Genomic DNA, 18,892 nt, shown 5'->3' on the forward strand with positions numbered 1-18,892 from the left:
AAATTTAAAGGACCAAAGATTATAGGTTAAAGTATGCATTTGGTTCTTCATCTTTGTATAAGGTTTTATTTCAGTCTCTTAACTTTAAAAAAACATATTTTTAGTTCTTTAATCTTAAAAATATTAGTGTTAAATGATATTTATTGTAAGAATCATAATTATTTTGAAATTTAAATTTAATGTGTTAGTATTTAAGAATGTTTTATTAATATTTAAAATCTCAATATCATTATTTTTTGTTAAAAATTTTAGGATTAAATGATTAAAAATATACTTTTTAAAATTAAGAGACAAAATTGTAATTTTGTGTAAAGTTAAAGGAGTAAAAGTATATTTTAACTAATATTATATTAATCCTAAATAAAATTAATTAAGAACTAACCTTTTTCAAAATAAAATTATAGAAAGATTTTAACAAAAAGCGTATAAGGGGACGCGAGTTCTCTCGTCGGCCGTCGCACCTCCCTCAGCGGACAGCATGGTGTTCGTGTAGTGCGGATGACTCTGATCGTTCGGCCGTGCTTCGGTATTGTGGAAACTGAAGTAATGGAAAGAATTGCGAGATTCCATAATGTATTGTAATAGATGCTGTGAAAATCAATCTCAGTTCTTGAGATCCTACAGGCCGTTTTGCCATTGGTAATGAAAATCAATTTCTTTTTTCTCCTCAAATTCCATCCGCATTAATAGAATTATCTCGTGCTGTTTCAATCTGTTACTTGGACATCAATAACTACGGGTTTAGTTTCTAGATATTGGCTTCTGGACGATTGCTGTACCAAATAGAGAAGGGCCCGATGGGAAAATTTTCTTGTAATGGGGATTTTTTTTACTTTTGTTCACTGAATCGTTTGTTTAATATGAAAAATTCTTCTATCGGCTGTAGTGAAAATATTCTATTCTTGATATAATCGTCGGTGTTCATATCTTCCTGTTACCAAAGCTGGTGATTTCGGGGAATGCCGAATTAAGAAGCTTGGACACTTGCGCAAATAATATTGACACGACAAATCATCTGGTGTTTAAGGGTAATTTGAAGTGTTGGATCATGCACATATCTGCGCCGTAGGACTTCTGTTTTTACTGTTTTAACCATTGTTGTAACAGCTTAATGATGATGTTATTACTTGTTTTGTTGGAGAACTGGAGTTGTTTTTTTTTTTTTTGGTTAATCTGACACCCGCGTGCATATGATTTTGTTTATCTAGTACAGCCGGAGCCATCGCAGGTGCCATCACTGGTGCTTCAGCTGCTAGTATATTTGGAAAAAAATGGTGATTTTACTGCAAAGTGAATTGACAAATCAGGGCATATCTGCTTCTGGTTGTCAAAGATGGCATGCATTGAAGGTGCAAAATAGATCAAAGCGAAATTCTCCTCCCATCATCTAAGCAATGTTGATGCTTATTTGGCGAAAAGCCATCCCTGTAAATTTCAACCACCCTTCAACATTATTGAGATCCACATCCTTCTCACGGTCTTCTTCCTCTTCTCCCTTATCTCCATCAGATCCATGTATTATCAACACCATTCTCAATTGCAGAACCCATAATGAAGCACTATGGTACTTCAACAATGCTTCCAGGCGAGTTAATGCAGCAAGGAATCCCCAACTTTATGCTGCTATGATTCACATCTTAACAGGGGCTAAGCAGTATAGTGAAGCCAGGTGCTTGACAAAACACCTCTTTCAGAAGCTCCAAGAGTCACAAAATCCCCATAGCACATGCTCTTTTCTCTTTGGTGTTCTCATTCATTTAGAGAGTTCTAAATTCAGCACCAATGTATTTGGAGTTTTAATTGTTTCCTTGTGCGAGATGGGTCTTGTTGAGGAAGCCTTGTGGGTGTATAAACGGATAAGAATTTTGCCTATGTTGCAGGCTTGCAATGCACTTTTACATGGGTTGCTCAAGCTAGAAAGATTTGATTGCATGTGGAAGTTATATGAGGACATGGTGTCACTTGGTTTTTCTCCTACGGTTATTACTTATGGCATATTAATTCATTGTTCTTGTAGACAAGGTGACACAGTGAAAGCACACAAGCTGTTTGACAAAATGGTGGAGAAGCGGATTCAACCGACTGTTGTGATATACACAATTCTTATACGTGTCCTTTGCAATGAGGGTAGAATGGCAAAAGCAGAGGACATGTTTAGGTTGATGAGAGAATCTGGTGTAGTTCCAAATTCATACACTTACAATACCCTAATGGATGGTTATTGCAAGATTGCTAATGCTAAACGAGCTTTTGATTTGTTTCAGGACATGCTTCATCATAGCTTGCACCCAGACGTTGTGACGTTTGCTATACTAATAGATGTTCTGTGCAAAATGGGTAAAACGAAAGCTGCCCAAAAGTGTTTTGCTTATATGGCAAAATTTGGTATTGTTCCTAATGCCTATATTTATAATTCCTTAATTGATGGCTACTGCAAGGCTGGAAACTTGGATGAAGCAATGCGTTTAGGACTAGAAATGGAAAGATTGGAGGTTTTGCCAGATGTGTTCACATACAATATACTTATCAAGGGTCTGAGTGACTCTGGTAGATTGGAAGAAGCTAATGAAATATTGCAGAAAATGGACACAGCAGGGGTGCGTGCAAATTCCGTGACATACAATATAATCATTGATGGATACTGTAAAGAGGGAAATATGGAGAGGGCTGTTAAGACGTGTTCCCAAATGTCCGAAAGTAAAATAGAACCTAATGTCATCACATTTGCTACATTAATTGATGGGTTTTGCAAGACAGGAAATATAAAAGCCGCAATGGGTTTGTACACAGAAATGGAAATCAAAGGTCTTGTGCCTGATGTGGTTGCTTACACAGCATTAATTGATGGGCATTGCAAGGATGGAAACATGGACGGGGCTTTCAGGCTGTACAAGGAGATGCTAGATGCAGGATTTACACCCAATGCTTTTACAGTCTGTTGTTTGATTGATGGCCTTTTTAAAGATGGAAGGACTTCTGATGCAATTGAACTATTCTTGGAGAGAACTGGGGCTAGTTACTCTAGAGATCATATGGATAATTTGGATGAGGAAAATGACATTTTTTCTCCAAACAGGGTGATGTACGCCATCATAATTCAAGGTTTGTGTAAGGATGGACAGGTCTTCAAGGCCACTAGGTTTTTTGCAGATATGAGATCTTGCAGTTTACAACCGGACATGTTAGTATATGCCAACATGCTGCAGGCACATTTCCAATCCAAGCACATGCTAGATGTGATGCTGTTGCATGCAGACATGCTCAAACTGGGCGTCATGCCGAATACTTTTATTCATCGTGTACTGTCTAGGGGCTATCAAGCAAATGGATATTTGAAGTCGGCTCGTATGTGCTATGAGAACTTAATGGAATATGGTATTCACTGTTCTTGCAAGTAGTAGTTTGTGCTGGCTACTGAATTACTGAAACATGAAATTCTCGGTAATGACTCCGTTCCGAAATATTAAAACATGCAGTATGCTTCATGTGCTGAAGATAAATTATTAGGAAGATTTAACAAATGGCGTCAGTTAGTTATAATCGTAACTTTAGCGTTCGGTTGTGCTGGAGATGAATATTCCGGTTCTGTTTGTATCTTCAACGCTGCTCCAACATTCCGAATGTTGGGCTAGGGAAGATGCATCCCTGTTTCTGACTTTCCGTTTGTGACAGGGATCTTGTCATTCTTTAGATAGGCTCTTCTTTGTTGGTAGCAAGAAAAATGACATGAGGGATAGCTTATTTAGGAACTCATGTCTGACTCTTGGGTACGAGGATGAACTTATATCGACGACGAGGAAACAGCGTTCACGGGACATCAATAGCTGTCACTCATCTTGAATTCAGCTTACCAGACAAGCCTCATATTGGCTGGAAATGGTTCTTTCAGTTCAATGAAGCAAATCCTTAAACAAAGCACCTTTAATGCAACTGTTACACCAACCTCTGCTTAGAAAGATAGCCAGGAAGCATATATCAACCGCAGATGTCAGAGACATGGCTTACAGTACCAGTGGGGGCCTTGCAATTTTCCAGTAATAGATGTGTGTGATATAGGCATGTGGTATTTTGCTGGAAGGTTATGTTTACTGTAGCATTTGATGAGAAACAGGAGAGCTTATGACTACTTGCCTACCAATGACTCCCAAGTCCTAACCCAAGAAAGCACGCATAATCATAGGATCGTCTTTTGTACAGAAAAGAATGTTTTCTGAAAAGAAAGTGAGGGGGAAAAAAAATTAGCAAGTACATTACCCTATGATTAGCGATTCACGTTCCCATTTCTTTACTAAACAATACATTTCCCCATACCAAACATTGCTTCAGATTTCTCTATTTTTGCACAACACAAAACATACAGAAGCATAGTATGGTCTTCGTTACATGGGAAAGATCTTATTCATGTGTTGCGTCCATCACTGGTGCTTATTCTTCCTGGTTGAGTAGACATGGGATCCCGTATTTGAGGGTCTACATAGACTTAATACTTCAAACAGAGATAATTACATTATTAACCTTCAGCTGTACAAAATTCCCCTCCCCAATTTTAGGAACTCGTCGTTTGCAAATAGCGAAATATCGTACAATATGCATGGGCCCAAAAATATGAGCTCGAAATGAAAAATAGATAAACTATACATATTGTCTGCAGACAGGACATGAATCATTCTTGACAAGCCATCGGTCCACACAGTTCAAGTGAAACGTATGATGACATCTAGGTAAGCTCCTCGCCACCTCTCCTACTTCAATATCCTGCAAATTTCATTTTCTTTTAACCATGTTAAATGCCATTGTATTCACTATTCTTTGATGAAAAAGTTGAATAATAAGATAATAATTCTAGGAACTGCTAGCTCAATCAAATGCATCTTTGGAGTTAAGTTATCCACGAATTCAGAAGCAAAGCAAGTAACAATTATCAATGAATAAGCACACACGGATGATTACTGGCGAGCACAGAGATTCAACAAGGATTTTATCCGGTATAATCAGTGCACTGGGAACAATGAATAATCTAGTATAATTGCGATTCTTTGTTGATTCTTTGTTCTTTTACGTAATTATATATTGACATTGCTATCAAAATGAGAAAAAAAGTAGAACCTGCAAACATATTGTGCAGCAGAGATTCTCCGTCTTCATGTCCTTTAAGATAACATGGTGTGGTAACTTCTTCAACGAATCCCCAGACAATCCTCTAGGTGAAACTAAGCTATGAACCTCGGGGATCTCATCGTAGCCTGTATTAGCAACCCCAACCTGTTGAAATAAAAGAAAATGATCACATATCTGGAAGTAGCTATTCTTCTGCAGACAGAAAAACAAATCTCGGGAGCAACAATTAAACGCTAAACATCTGCATGTATTATAGCATTTAGAACAATCAACATAACTAAAGTACAAAAAGGTTCTTAGTTTTATGTGGGGAAAAGTAAAATATGGCCTGTTAAGAATGAAAATCCAACCGGTCTCCTATGTGTGGTTCCAAAAACTAAATAAAAGTGGAAGTTAATAATCAGGGGAATTATAACATATCAAGTCTACACATACAAATGCGTCGGGAATCACCATAAAATGATTAAACTTAATTCGAAACACGCGCTGCATCAGCGGAAGGCAGCGGACATCATCATATTTAGTTACATTCTTTCACAGATACTCTCTTTTCGGAACCCCTTCCCCCCCCCCCCCCCCCCAAAAAAAAAAAAAAGAATGGCAAGAAAGAAAGAGAGAAAAATGAGCGGGAAAAACAGGGAGTAAAACAACCTGCCAACTGTAGGCAGTGAGTATAGTTGGTGTAGATTGTTCCTCTACAAGCCTCCCACGAACAAGTTGCTCTATGAAATCTGCCTGAATCCAAATGGTAGAGAATTGATTTATTGCTAAAGAATTAAGACCACCTACTAGATTATTTAAAATGTCACCCAATGAACAGTCACGGAAACAAACACAGGGCATAGAAACATCTCCCAAGTAGGAACGTTTTAAACGACAGACTAATCATCTTGTGCCATATAAATTTGCAACTTACATATATCCACTCATCAAGAGCAAAAACAGTTTTAAGAGTCCAGGTAAAACTGAGACTCCAGAGCAAAAGTTCTACCAACCATGGATGATGAGCTCCTTGAGCCAGTTTGCTCTAAACACCAATAGGCACGGGAAGCTTCTAACACCTCGACAGATATTATAGCTCCAGCAATGGCCCCCAGTGAAGCTCCACGGAGAAAACCGCTCTCAGAAGCCCTACTCGCTAATGCGCCAGCTATAGCTCCTGTGATGGCTCCAGCTGCAATCGGAAATGGCATGCAGGCAGATGTTGGCTTAATAAAAGAGCACTTTACTGCCTTAACGACGTTCTAGTAGCAATAAAAGATGCTATTAAAATAATAAATTTTCAGTAAAACCGATTGACTAAGTAACAAACAAACAACGAAAGAATGTATTCCAATTTCAAACAGAAAGTTGCTCCTTGTTTTCCAATTGATGACGGGAAGCGTCAGGAATTAATAGAAACCAAACGAAAATCACACAAGGGTCTTCAAATCTTTAAGCAGCCGAAGCAATCAAGAGAAAGGTTAAAAAGCACACAAAAATTTCAAAAAAAAAAAAAACGAAGAGAACAGTTATCGTCACCAATGGCAAAACATCCCGTGAGAGCCCCAGAAATGGCGGATAATATCAATTTCGATACAAAATGGAACCTCCCAACTCTTTCGACCTCTTCAGCTTCCATAATACTGGGAATCAACGTAGCAGTGACAAATAAACTTAGGTCGCTCTGTGCTGTCAAGAGAAGATGGGCAAACGAGCCCTAGCGGTTACATTAGGAGGAGTAGAAAAGCCGACATTTTCGGGGCAGCAGCACAGTCATCTACGGAAAAACGAAGTGAAGATTGTTGGGAGTGTTGAGGATAAAATTGAGTGTGTGCAGACGAGGAAGGAAAGCGAGAAAGGTTCTGGGACGGAACTTGATCGGCGAGAGGCAACAGGGAAGCGGTAGCGGAAAGACGCCTCTCCCTTGAAATCCTGAATCATTCAAATTCTTTTTTGGTCAAACCAGCAAGATAAGATTCGTTTGTGCCAAACCTAATAAAATACAGAAATTCCATTCATAATGTATTCTTTTTTTTTTTTGGGAAAAAATAATTTATTTCCTCCATCCTTAATTATAACTTTGTAAAGGCTTGTTTGGGGATTACCTTTATTAAGGTGGTGATTGATTTCCCCAAAGTGTTTTTAAAAGTACTCTTATAACAAGTCGAGATAAAATTTCTCACATATTTATTCATATATTATAAAATTACTTTTAAATTTATAGTTTGATTTTCACTCAAACATCCCATAAATGTTTATAAGCACTTTTATGCAAGTCAGGATGAAATTTCTCTTATATACTTGTCTCATGTTCCATAAATCATTATTAAGAAACTATTCTTGAATACTCTAATCACAAAGTATATATGTTTAAAAAGTTTTATGATAAATAAAACATATTTTCACATATATTTCTAATAAATTGTTAAAATCTTATGGCTCACTTTCTGCCAAAAAAAAAATTAAAGACATGAAAAATTATGACATTTAATTGAGGATAAAAGAAATAAGAAAATTTTAGACATAAGCTAAACGCCTACTTCCTCCAATTTATATTTTAAAAAAAAAAAGTTAATACATTTTTTTAAAAAATTTATATGTGTAAAACATATTGAAAATATAAATAACATTACACAGCTACTGTAGCGCCTCGTATAAAAATATATTAGATGTTAATCTTATTGCTGTTGGAATGTTCTTCTCATCTTGGGCTCTCTGTTGCGTTTGGACAATTCTTTAATAATGCGTGCTATGTTGTATAAAATACATGCGTGTGTGGGTGTGTGTGTAACTAACAAACACGATTATTTTAAGAATATAGAGTGTGAAACTCAAACAAAACAAAAAAAAATGAAACTCTCAAATAAGAAGGCTCCCTGGACACTACTAGCAGCAAAAGTAGAAACGTTCCTTTCCATGTTCCTCTGTATCAATAATCTGCTTATTTCAATGCTTAAAAAGATTAAAATCACACAGATGCAGTGTATACAAAATCTGTGTTTGTACACACCCTAAAATTTATACTAAAAAAAATCAAGCAGCTCATTTAAAATTTCATATAAAGCATGTGATTCATAGTTTTAGTCTAAAGTAAACTAAAGGAGGTTGTCTTTCAAGCTAGCTTCATTTCTAGATCACTTGTAACCGAGACAGATAGGAACGGCCTACCAGATACGGATAAAGCCAGGAATGAAGCAAAGTGGCAACAGCTGTCAATAAGAGAGAAATCGTGTAATGCATACAACTATCCTTTTATGCTTACAAAGCAAAATTGCTTTGCAACATGAGAGGCTACAGGGCTTTAATTTGAACAGAGCTGTTTCCGGCCCACCAAAAATATTATTCACACATTCTACACAAACTACGCTTCTCATCAGCAGCCTCAGTTCACGGATATTGCTTAGCGAGACCACACGATGTCTAATATGGCTGCTTGTTCACGGATATTGTCTGTCAAGATCATACAGAGTAAATTTTGTGAGAACAGTATTTAAATCATGCTTGAGCATATAATTTCTGAGTTTGATTACTACTCTTGGAATAATTCTGAGTTATCCTCATTGCGGCCAACAAAAGCCCGTGAAGGTAAGCGTTTGAAGTGGTGGGGTTCATCAAGATATCTATTTTAGTGGATTTCACTTGACTATTTGTGCCTATCATCAAGACATGTAAGAATTTCCCCTCCTTTAACATTGCATTATATGATTACTTCAGAAGCAATGTCCACCATTATATATATTCCTTGACTCTCTCCTACAACGGCGGCTCAAATTTTCACGTTCAACACCCAATCAGAACTTTCTATGTAGATAGTTGATGGAAAAACCTTTATGGCGGATGAGATTACAACTTACATCACGGGTAAATGTACAGCATCCTCAGGAAGTGCGCTATACAGCAACTGCTTCGGGCCTTCTGCTGGTTTTGATTCCTCTTATTGCTGCGAATTCAGATCATGAAAATACATCAAGATGATATTAAATTGCCTTGCATTACCATACATGCCCAATCACACGAACAAACATTTGGTCTTTGGTGTACCTTCAGCATAATCTTTAGCTCCAAACACAGCAGAACCAGCAACCAGAGCATTCGCTCCAGCCTCAATCACCTGCCAAAACAGATTTTACTAAAAGTTGGATCTTGCAAGCCAAATGGTCCAGCGTGTGGCTTACTAGTTGGAAGGTCCTTCTCCCAATTTGCCACAAAATTTTTCATAATTATTTACTTTCTCTACATGCAGGGTAGACCCGGTTGTTTTCGTATATGTGTTTGTGGTTATCTTCCCCAAGAAGGACGTCAGTGATCCTTATCCGTTAATCAGATTATTTTCAGTATGGAGAACAAATGTTGGAAATCTTGTTCATATATACACAGATCGAAGATGATATAAAGCATAAGGTACCTTGTAAGCATTTGCTGGACCAACTCCACCGTCCACTTCAATCCATGGATTCACTCCCTGAAAAAAGAAATGCAGTTAGAATTTATGGAAAAGAGGAAAGTTGAAACAAACAAAATATTACATCATACCTTTTCCGCACAAAGTCTTCTCAACTCAGAAATTTTCTTCACTTGGCTCTCAATAAAACTCTGGCCACCAAACCCGGGGTTGACGGACATAATCAAGACCAGATCGACCACTGTCAACAACTAAGTACACTTTAGTTCTCCAAATTTATTTAGCACCAAAATCATGGGAGATAAGGTGTAGTTCATCCACCGAAACCATGATATACATTCTTTGCGAATGTCCATTCAAAAACAAAACTATAGTTACCACAATCATCTGAGATGCGTTGATGCACTTGATCACTAATGTATTAATTTTTGTTTCTAGTTTCATATGAAGTACAAGCTCTCCACTTGCAAGTAGTGTCAGAACACAGTCAATTATTATGTCATATCATATAAAGATTCATTTATAGCGCATTAATTTATTAAGTGATGGAATTCATAGTTTACTGACAGCTTCTACTATGCTATCTTTTCTATTCTGAACCAGTCCAAGCCAAGGCTTGGTTTGTTCATGGCTGATACAGCAGAGTTTTTAGAAATCCATATAAGCCACAGATCAGACAAAGCTCATAATGCACAGTGTTTATATTCTCATTTTATAATAAAAAGAAGTAGATACACAAATAAAATGGAAAGAGAACTGCAATCGCTTACCATCAAGGACATATTCAATCGCACTTAATGGGGTAGCAGGGTTTAGGACAACTCCAGCTTTGGCTCCCAGGCTTTTTATCTATGTCAAGAGAATGCAGTGAGCTAAATCGAACAACTAAAGTTGGCAAACATCTTTCCAAGGAACCATTTCTGAACTCTAATAAATGAGAGCCTTCCATCATTTAGTTGGAAGCGTGTAAGAGCAAGCAGAGCTAGAAAAAGAGACCAGCTCTGAAATGTACGCAACAGTAACACCAAATATTTCGTGCAATGGCGAAAGATAGCATCAGACAAGGGAAAAATTACGAGCATGTATGAGGATGCAAAACCCAATCATTTGGATAATTATCATTTTCTTTAGCATCCTCAATACTGAATTCAGCGTGGAGAGCCAAACTGCACCTTATCAGGAGCAATACGGGTAAAGACAAATCCATATAGCTCTGGCTACCTGAGGAAAACTATTCCTCCTACAGTATTGTATAATGACCTAAATAGGTCATTAATCATCATTAACCCAAGTCCCAAAGCTCCCAAGAAAGGTAAAATAAAAAGAGCGAAATAATTTTGTTATCACGTGTTCATCCGAGAAAAATTTGAGACCATGTATGAGTGGGGTTTTCCTTTTTTAAAAAAAAAAAAAGAAGAAGAGGTTTTACTCTAAATCCAGTAATGGTTTAAGAATTGCCCTGATCAAGCATATAATGGCTATAAGTTTATTCGAAGATTCCCCTCTTCTGAGCCCAAATGCTTGATGCAAAGGAGCACTTTCAAACATCCAGAGAAAACGTGCTCATAAAACATAATTGGGTTGATATTCTAAACAACAAAAGGGAATTGCAATGGGGCCATTTCTTTAACCATCCCTCAACTTGTTTTTAAATTTTACCCAGTCTCTTCATCCACATCATGATTAAGTAGGTACGCAGCCACTCCAAATAACTAACTAACTAACTAATAAATATTATATTAGTGACAGTGAAGACATTGATTAACTCTTTTGAGATTTAGATTGCATCTCCCAACATCAATATTAAGTGGGGTGATTACTGGTCCTTTACAGAATGTTCAGAAATTATGTGTCAAACTTTACAGACTTTAAACAAACTTCTAGTTCCTCCAATTTTACAAAAGCTTGCCTTTTGTTAGTCCCCTTGGTTTTGATTGCAGTGGCATTGCTCAAAATGTAGATGGATCAGAGAAACTCTTACTTGATTAACTGTACGATGTAAATGGATGGTGGAAGATTGCTCGCAATGAACACTGACTATGTCAGCCCCAGCCTTGATAAAATCTGGAACTCGCTGTTCAGGTTCTACGATCATCTACAGTTATTAAGTGTGCATCAGAAAGGGTGCAAGTTATTCAATCTCAGATTGATTTCATATACGTATAAAGATGAATACCAAGTGCACATCCAATGGAAGGTCTGTCACAGGCCGCAGAGCACCAACCACAAGAGGCCCAATTGTAATATTTGGTACAAAACGACCATCCATTACATCAACATGGATCCAATCACAGCCTGCTAATTCCACAGCTTTTACCTAGATAACATGAGTCAAACTTCATCAAACATTATTGACAAATTAAAATCAGAAACTTGTTAATTATAACTTGCAGACTTGATAAGATGATTATATAGTTAGACTTTGTTGAGCGTTCAAACAGAAAGTGTCCTAGGTGTTTAGTAGAAAAACTAAAATCTGGATACAAGCTAAAGCAATTAGAGATGATAACCTGCTCTCCCAGCTTTGCAAAGTTAGCGGAAAGAATGGAAGGAGAAACAATGATGTCACTTTTAGAAAACTTGTCAACACGGGACATAGCCTTCACTGTAGTAGTCATCTTCCTTCTAAATCCACAAAATAGCAAGTAATTAAAACCTATAAAACGTCAAGATATCCTCTACATTGAAATAACAAAAGGCGTACGTAGCAAACCATGAGTAATATTACATAGGTCCTATGAGCATGGCATGACTATGAATTGCATGCACATGCACTTCGCTGAATACGCATTCATCCTGCATAAAATCATTTCAGTACTCAAACTGAATATAAAGTGACTGACAAGTGGATGGATTTCAACTGAATAAAGCAGTGGATTTAACGTTTATTAAGCCTATTATAGTATGGACGGAACACTTCAAACATCATCAGTTGATCTTAAGTATAGAAAGTGGAAACAAGAGCCATTTGAGTCTTTTTTCACCACCATAGTAGGTTATTGATGTCCTATTGAATGAATATGAAAACATGACAATGCATGCATGTGGAGTGGAGTAAATTAAATCGTACAATATTCTCATAATCATGGCGCTATGCGGAATTGGGGTTATTAAAATATCAGTAAGGCGTGATACATAAAAATTGAAGAATGAAACCTTAATTTGGAATGTAACTCTTTGTTCATGCAGAGGTAATTCTTTTCCTAAAATCTTTTTTTAATTTAAATCAGTGGAAAAGAAGCGCATAATTTCCTAAATTCTGCAGGTCTCGCCAGCAAAAACAGATCCTCTCATCCAGAATAAGTTACTACCAAGGACACCCATCACCGCACAAGGGATTCAAGAACGTTTCAAGAAAATGGCGGTTATAATCAACAATCCAAGGTATGCACAGAAGATTTATGAAATGTTCAGCATTGGCATTTTTCATAACAACACAATTGCTTCCCAATTACACAATTTCTAATAAATGACAGCAATACCTATAGAAAGTGACGGAACGCGGTTGAAAGAGAGAAGTCTTTTGAAGCTTGACTCCCCCAGCCAATCCATTGACTTGAGATTGGAGCGTCGATGAACATAATGAAGTTGTCGCCATCTCCGACTTTTCTTCTCTTCTCTTCTCCTGAGTACGCAGTCTCTAAGTCTCCCTCGCGATTCAATTCAAACGTAGGTAGCTCGAAAGAGTTAGGTATCTTATCCCTTTGGCCTCCGCCCTCTCTCAACCGCGCTTCAGCGCCTACTACGTCCGGTGGAATTTAGAGCGACCAAAAATGATGAAAGTGAAGCATAAAAATATCCAAAAATCGTGTGGCTGACACGTGTTGTTTCGTTTTTGGTGGGGATTTGCTTATCTGCAACGGTTGGCGCTCCTTTTTCCTCCCCATGTTGCTGACCGAGACTCTTCTCTGGCTATCACTTAGACCCCACATTTGAATTGTCCAAATGATATTCATACCACGTCTGATTTTAATATTTTGTTTATTTAAATTAATTTTATCAGTATTATATTAAGAACATCTAACAAGTGATCCAAATTTCATTAATCCGATGAGATGTGCAGTAAAATTCTGTGATATAACCAACGGTTACCTAACATCCGGTGTGGTTGTGTACCAAAAAAGGAGGGAAGGGAAGCAGACACAAACCCACTGACATTGGAAATTATATTTCAATTTCTTCTTCCCTTTTTATATTTTTTGTAATAATAGTATAAAATATTACCTCTTATTCTAGTCATAAGATCTAGTTTATACTCCAAATTATATCTTATATGTAAGACTGGAGGTAGGACATAAAAAAATAAATTCTGCAAGCCACAAGACAATCTACTTTAAAAAGAAACATTAGAGAATATCTTAATGTGGATTTTATAGTTAGAATTATAATGAATTCAATATAAAATTGTTAATTGATTTGATCAAAATTATGGACCATAAAATTAAATGAGACAAAAAAAAAGACAAATAATTAAGGTAAATGACAAAATACGGATTAAATATTTAAAATTAGAACAGTATTCATAAACCAAGCCCACAAGATGATTACGTAGATAATACCTCTTCGAGGTCGTAGGGGACATCAAACTATCAAAGTGCGTTGAATACAGCATATTTTATGTTAGCAAAAAGTCCCGGTTTGACAATACAGTTCCAAATATATCAATAACCCTTTTCTCGCTCGTGTGTGTGTGAGAGACTGAATTTGAATATCAAATTTAAATTTTTTTATGGGGTTATATTTCCACTCTTAACACTATCCGTGCTCTATATCATTCTCACTGCCATCTTCAGAGGAAGAATTGAAGGATATCTTCCCAAATAAGGAAACGATTTTCCACTTCTTGGCTAGATATCCGTTCCACTTCATCGTGGATTGGATCAGATTTTAGCTTGTTACTTTGAATGAGAATCTGTTCTCTAACATGAACCAGCGGCAAGGTATTGTAAGTTCATCTGGAAGTCAGGAATTAAAAACAGTAACGATTGCTTCTTTAAGCTCAGGGTATCTTAAGAAAGTAGGAAACATGTATTAGGAATCTACCCTACCTTCACAGGAGAGATGCTGAGCATCTACCAGTCCAACCAAGAAAGATAATAAATTTGGGGGGGGGGGGGGAAAGAGAGAAGGAAAGAAAAAGAAAAGACTTCACAAAATATTGCGCGCAACTTTTTGACCATTAAGATATGTCAAATCTTTGGGATCCATTCAGAATCAAATATCATGTCAATTCTTCCACGCATTAGAAAACAAGCCTAATATACATACGGGAAACTGTTTATTTAAATCATAAACCAGTCTCATGAGACAATGAAGCGACCTCCAATCACTTGATCAGGGAACAGTTAAAATGCTCTCTTCATTGAAATCAGCTTCATTCTAGTCGAAGGCTCAGTTCTTAAGATAATATGGTACCCATGCCTGAATCATCATTCATCACCGAAACATGTGTCAGCAATTGTGTCTAAATGGACAAGAAATAGGGTACACAAGGTGTTAATTTAAGGAGTGAAAATAGAGAGACATACGTTGACTTGAAAGGGGCACTTGTAGCTCCAACAGGTGTGCCAAAAGCAACATCCTGAAATGGCCCAGCCATCTTTCCTCGAGGAAACCAGCCGAGGTCACCACCTTTCTTTCCTGATGGACATTCTGAATACTCTTGTGCTATCTGTAAGGACACCAAGACTATATTGCTCATGATTTGTCATAAAAAACAAATAATTTTATTCCTCTTTTTTCATGCGACGGAACTTGTCATGAGAAGCAATAGTTCATATAAAAGTCACTGTCCAAGGCAGTACTAAAACAGTAAAACTCACTCTTATTTCACCTTGTTTCCAACAGAATGATAAAAACTTCACACCACTAACAAAAGGTAATAGTTTTCTTTCTTGGATAAAGGGGGGGGGGGGGAAGAAAAAAAGAAAATAGCTGTGATACGTAATTTCTAGAACAATAGTGATCTCTGCTAAGTTGACACCAAATTCAGCAGGTACGATAGTGTACAGAAAACATGAGACAAATATATGACAGGGAAAAAAATCAATGTAGCACATCCTAGAGAAATTCACCTTTGCAAACTCTGCTGGTGGCACTTTATCTCCATTGCTAAGCCAACCATCCTGCAGTTTCTTGTATGCCTCGTTGATCTTTCCTTGCTTCTCACATAAGACATGCCTTGCTGCAGCAAAAAGAAAGCCAAAGGGAAACATAAATACAAAAATAGAGTAATAAAAAAAAAGTGATTGTACAGTTTTCTATAACAAGTACTCAGAGAGGAAAGAAGTTGTTGCCTTTGACATAGGTGCAGGTACCTAGCCCATCTGCACCCTTCCCACCTTTTCCCTTGCCCTTATCATCACTTCCACTTGCTGCCTGTTTCCCCTTTCCCTTCCCGGAGTCCTTTGGCTTTGAATCCTTTCCCATGCCTCTCGGCAACTAATTACTTGTTTTCTTTCACTAAATAAGTAAAGCAAAATTTTCTAGTTGAAAAATAAAAAATAAAAAAAAGTTCACCCAGAACTTCAAGGGACAAACAAAAGTGAATCATAAGCAATAAGGATAATTCAAGTAATCATAAAAGATTCAAACTATAAATCCTAAACCATGGTATTTTTTTTCTTTCATAGCACCTTATTGCTACTAGAGTTAGGAAAATCTATCAAGCTAGCATAGATACACACACCACGACTTTAGCATGGCAAAAATAATTCAAAAAACCCCAAGTCATTTTGAGCCCTTGAGGCCCCATTACAACCTTCTAAAAGTAGAACTAGGAAACAGACAACACCATCATAATGGCTTGCTGGATTAAAAATACATAATTCCGGAGCTGTTCTGGAAAAATGTCTCAGATGTCAGACAATGTAAATAATTTACGCACACACATGCAAGACAAAACACTTGTCATCAGTTCCATGCCATACATAAAATAGCAAAAGAAGGCTTCATGCAGCAGTGAAGCCGTGGGCACCATCTCAGAGATATTGAAAGTAAGTTAAAAGTGAAAATCCGGGTAATCAAAGAAAAGCGCTATATGAATAATGGTAATTGAAGATTCATCCTTATCAGTGTAATGCCCATCCTGCAAGAAAGATACTACAGAGTCCTGACCACAAGTTCAAAAAATCGTGGTTATTTCTACATAGAGTGTAATCACAAATATGTGGAAGGAAGAAAAAAAGAATAACACAACAGAGTCTTCTATTATTTCAAAATGGAAGCTCTCTAGAATCGAGATCAAAATAGAAGTTATATCTGATTTATGATCTCTTGCATCACTTTTCGTACAAGTTAACACTACATGGCAGATCGATCAGATCTTCCCATCATTCAAATCCCCGCCACGAGAGAGAGAGAGAGAGAGAGAGAGAGAGTATAAATTGTAGTGCCTCCGCCCATGTCATAATAATGATAGTGATAATGAAGAAGTAGAAGCTCGAGCAAAACAGAAGCGCGAACGCCCATTGCCAACTAATTGAGGAATTCCAGGGGAAAAAGAAATTAAAAGTAAGACTTTCCTAGTTAATCAGAACCACAGACATGCCCAGAAACCCTAAATTGAAAATCAAACTAAACCGCTCCAAGAAGCGGCATTCCATAACGCATAAATAATTCAACGGAAACACGTTTCCAAATGCAAAACCTGGAAATCGTGAAGTGGTGAGTAATGGAAGCTAACACTGACCGCATAGAAAGTTCTATTCATTCCAGTAAGCATATTTAATACAAATCATTCCAAGGAATCAGCGCCAAAGTCCAGAGAAAAAAATATATATCACGAAAAGACCAAGTAAAAAGGCGAAAACCAACATAATCATTGGAAAACAACGAATCCAGAAACTGTGTTTACTTCTCAGTTCTCACCTCTATCTCCAACAGAGCTCAAGTCGGAGAGATTCTCAAGCGCGACAAAGCAGAAGTCGAAAGGAATATCATAACAATAATAATCTACTTCGTCGTCGGCTAGAGAATCAGGGGTCATCTGTCTGTTTACATTATTGACCCTGACGAAAGGTTTTGCTAGGGGTATTTTCGTAATTACACTGATGAAAGATCTACGTGTCATTACAGTGATGACAAAGCCATCCGGGGAAATTCTAGGCTAACGCCCGGTGTGCCATCACATTTATGCATTAGCCAATAATATTTTGACACCTCATACTTGTCGGCCCACATGTCACACCTTCCCTTTCTATTATTTAAATATTTTTCTAGTACTATGTTTTTTTTTTTTTTCCCTCCCGTCTAACCTCTCCACCATCTGCAAATTTTTTTCCCCAAAACTTTCACCATGGTTTACAGCCACTCCTCCCATTTCTCTTTCCCCCACCACGCCACTCTCTCTCTTTCATCTTTCCCTTCCCTCATCTCCTCCATCTCTGATATGTGATCTTGTCTCAATGAGAGGCCCTATGGAGGTTCTGATATATCACCCTGCACGAGTTTGTGGGTTTCACTACTCATATCTTTTCTCCCCTCCATCTCTCTCTCCTATATGGTGTCTGATTTGTTTGGAAGATATGAAAAAGAAAGAGACGCTTGCAGCTTGTGAGAAATCAGTATCTTGTTCTGTACCTCCTCCGGCATCCACATGCCAGTCACTGATTACTAGCTCACCAAGCTTAGAGATTAGCGTCGTCACCTTTCGGAGACGGTGATGCAGCGGTCACGGTCGGCGCAGACCCTGATCCTTCCGTGGAGTGCCCCATTTTCCAGCTGGAATCGGCGATTTAAGCTACTCCCCTGGATTCCGATAGAGGTGGGTCTCATGATATCCACTTGCCTGAGAGAGGTAGATGGGAGGAGTGGGGGTACTTGAGAGAGGGAAGAGAGATGGGAGGAGTGGGGTACCTGAGATGGAGAGAGGGAAAATAAAAGTTTTTAAAAAACAATTTTGTGGACAGGAAAGAGAGTAGGAGAAAGAAACAAGTATTTCTAAAAGAAATTATTGAAATAACAGAGAGGGGAGGAGTTACATGTGAACTGACAAGTAAGATAAAAATTCATTGAGCTGTTTAAATTGTTGTGTATGCAAAACTCCAGTTTCTTTACATAAATGTCACTAGCCAGTGCATAAATGAGGAGGTACATTGAGCGTACATAAGAAATTGTCGGCCATCCTGGCCTAAGAAATTCAAATTTATTAGTGAGGAGAAGGAATTGTAGCTGGGAACAAGTAATATTGAACTTGTTTATGCTTAACAAAGTGAGAAGATGTGGATCGTGTATTGTTATATCTGTTGTGACTTACCACACACGGAGAGGGAGAAACTTTAGCGTGTTTGTAAATATGCAATCCTCTCAATCATAGATCTCAAAAATCATATATGGGATCCTTGTTTCTTATTTTGGGAGCGGATAATTAAGAAACCCTTCTTAGGAGGT

At 37.5% G+C, this 18,892-nt stretch overlaps 4 protein-coding genes across 6 annotated transcripts; 1 reads left to right on the forward strand and 3 right to left on the reverse strand.

Moving 5' to 3' along the window:
- Positions 1-456: 456 nt before the first annotated feature.
- On the forward strand, positions 457-4,109 carry LOC114743754 (pentatricopeptide repeat-containing protein At5g61400-like). 2 transcript variants are annotated; one of them, XM_028931972.1, is made up of 2 exons: positions 457-639; positions 1,209-4,109. In XM_028931972.1, the coding sequence occupies exon 2, from the start codon at positions 1,395-1,397 to the stop codon at positions 3,396-3,398; it is 2,004 nt and encodes a 667-aa protein (XP_028787805.1). In that variant the 5' UTR covers positions 457-639; positions 1,209-1,394; the 3' UTR covers positions 3,399-4,109. The 2 variants fall into 2 exon arrangements, with proteins under 2 accessions (XP_028787805.1, XP_028787806.1); XM_028931973.1 differs by having other exon boundaries at positions 1,214-4,109.
- A 152-nt stretch (positions 4,110-4,261) lies between these two features.
- Positions 4,262-7,064, reverse strand: LOC114743755 (NEP1-interacting protein-like 2). Its single transcript, XM_028931975.1, has 5 exons — positions 6,640-7,064; positions 6,114-6,292; positions 5,770-5,853; positions 5,107-5,262; positions 4,262-4,755 (listed from the first exon to the last, which is right to left on the reverse strand). Exons 1-5 carry the CDS (start codon positions 6,737-6,739, stop codon positions 4,633-4,635), a joined length of 642 nt encoding a protein of 213 aa, XP_028787808.1. The 5' UTR covers positions 6,740-7,064; the 3' UTR covers positions 4,262-4,632.
- A 1,066-nt stretch (positions 7,065-8,130) lies between these two features.
- Positions 8,131-13,237, reverse strand: LOC114743758 (ribulose-phosphate 3-epimerase, chloroplastic). Of its 2 annotated transcripts, none has more exons than XM_028931980.1 (10): positions 12,985-13,237; positions 12,013-12,124; positions 11,679-11,819; positions 11,484-11,597; positions 10,273-10,351; positions 9,634-9,743; positions 9,506-9,562; positions 9,142-9,211; positions 8,955-9,040; positions 8,131-8,550 (listed from the first exon to the last, which is right to left on the reverse strand). In XM_028931980.1, exons 1-9 carry the CDS (start codon positions 13,098-13,100, stop codon positions 8,991-8,993), a joined length of 849 nt encoding a protein of 282 aa, XP_028787813.1. In that variant the 5' UTR covers positions 13,101-13,237; the 3' UTR covers positions 8,131-8,550; positions 8,955-8,990. The 2 variants fall into 2 exon arrangements, with proteins under 2 accessions (XP_028787813.1, XP_028787812.1); XM_028931979.1 differs by having other exon boundaries at positions 12,013-12,127.
- A 1,610-nt stretch (positions 13,238-14,847) lies between these two features.
- On the reverse strand, positions 14,848-17,510 carry LOC114743759 (peptidyl-prolyl cis-trans isomerase NIMA-interacting 4-like). Its single transcript, XM_028931981.1, has 5 exons — positions 17,372-17,510; positions 15,799-15,964; positions 15,577-15,686; positions 15,031-15,173; positions 14,848-14,923 (listed from the first exon to the last, which is right to left on the reverse strand). The coding sequence occupies exons 2-5, from the start codon at positions 15,929-15,931 to the stop codon at positions 14,848-14,850; spliced, it is 462 nt and encodes a 153-aa protein (XP_028787814.1). The 5' UTR covers positions 15,932-15,964; positions 17,372-17,510.
- Positions 17,511-18,892: the final 1,382 nt, after the last annotated feature.

Source organism: Neltuma alba, unplaced genomic scaffold (assembly GCF_004799145.2).
Source record: "Neltuma alba isolate B1F8T4 unplaced genomic scaffold, ASM479914v2 tig00004122_pilon, whole genome shotgun sequence".
Classification (NCBI taxonomy): Eukaryota; Viridiplantae; Streptophyta; class Magnoliopsida; order Fabales; family Fabaceae; genus Neltuma; species Neltuma alba.

Excerpts from the sequence above, each read along its gene's own strand:
- LOC114743758 (XM_028931979.1), bottom strand. The coding sequence starts at position 13,100 with ATGGCGACAACTTCATTATGTTCATCGACGCTCCAATCTCAAGTCAAT. Across the intron at positions 11,598-11,678 it reads TTCCATTGGATGTGCACTTG|ATGATCGTAGAACCTGAACA; the intron begins GTATTCATCTTT and ends TAATAACTGTAG. Across the intron at positions 9,744-10,272 it reads GATTGAATATGTCCTTGATG|TGGTCGATCTGGTCTTGATT; the intron begins GTAAGCGATTGC and ends AGTTGTTGACAG.
- LOC114743759 (XM_028931981.1), bottom strand. The coding sequence starts at position 15,931 with ATGGGAAAGGATTCAAAGCCAAAGGACTCCGGGAAGGGAAAGGGGAAA. Across the intron at positions 15,687-15,798 it reads TACCTGCACCTATGTCAAAG|CAAGGCATGTCTTATGTGAG; the intron begins GCAACAACTTCT and ends TTTTTGCTGCAG. Across the intron at positions 14,924-15,030 it reads AGTGCCCCTTTCAAGTCAAC|GCATGGGTACCATATTATCT; the intron begins GTATGTCTCTCT and ends ATGATGATTCAG.
- LOC114743754 (XM_028931972.1), top strand. The coding sequence starts at position 1,395 with ATGTTGATGCTTATTTGGCGAAAAGCCATCCCTGTAAATTTCAACCAC.
- LOC114743755 (XM_028931975.1), bottom strand. The coding sequence starts at position 6,739 with ATGGAAGCTGAAGAGGTCGAAAGAGTTGGGAGGTTCCATTTTGTATCG. Across the intron at positions 6,293-6,639 it reads CACGGGATGTTTTGCCATTG|CTGGAGCCATCACAGGAGCT; the intron begins GTGACGATAACT and ends TTCCGATTGCAG. Across the intron at positions 4,756-5,106 it reads GCTGCACAATATGTTTGCAG|GATATTGAAGTAGGAGAGGT; the intron begins GTTCTACTTTTT and ends TGAAATTTGCAG.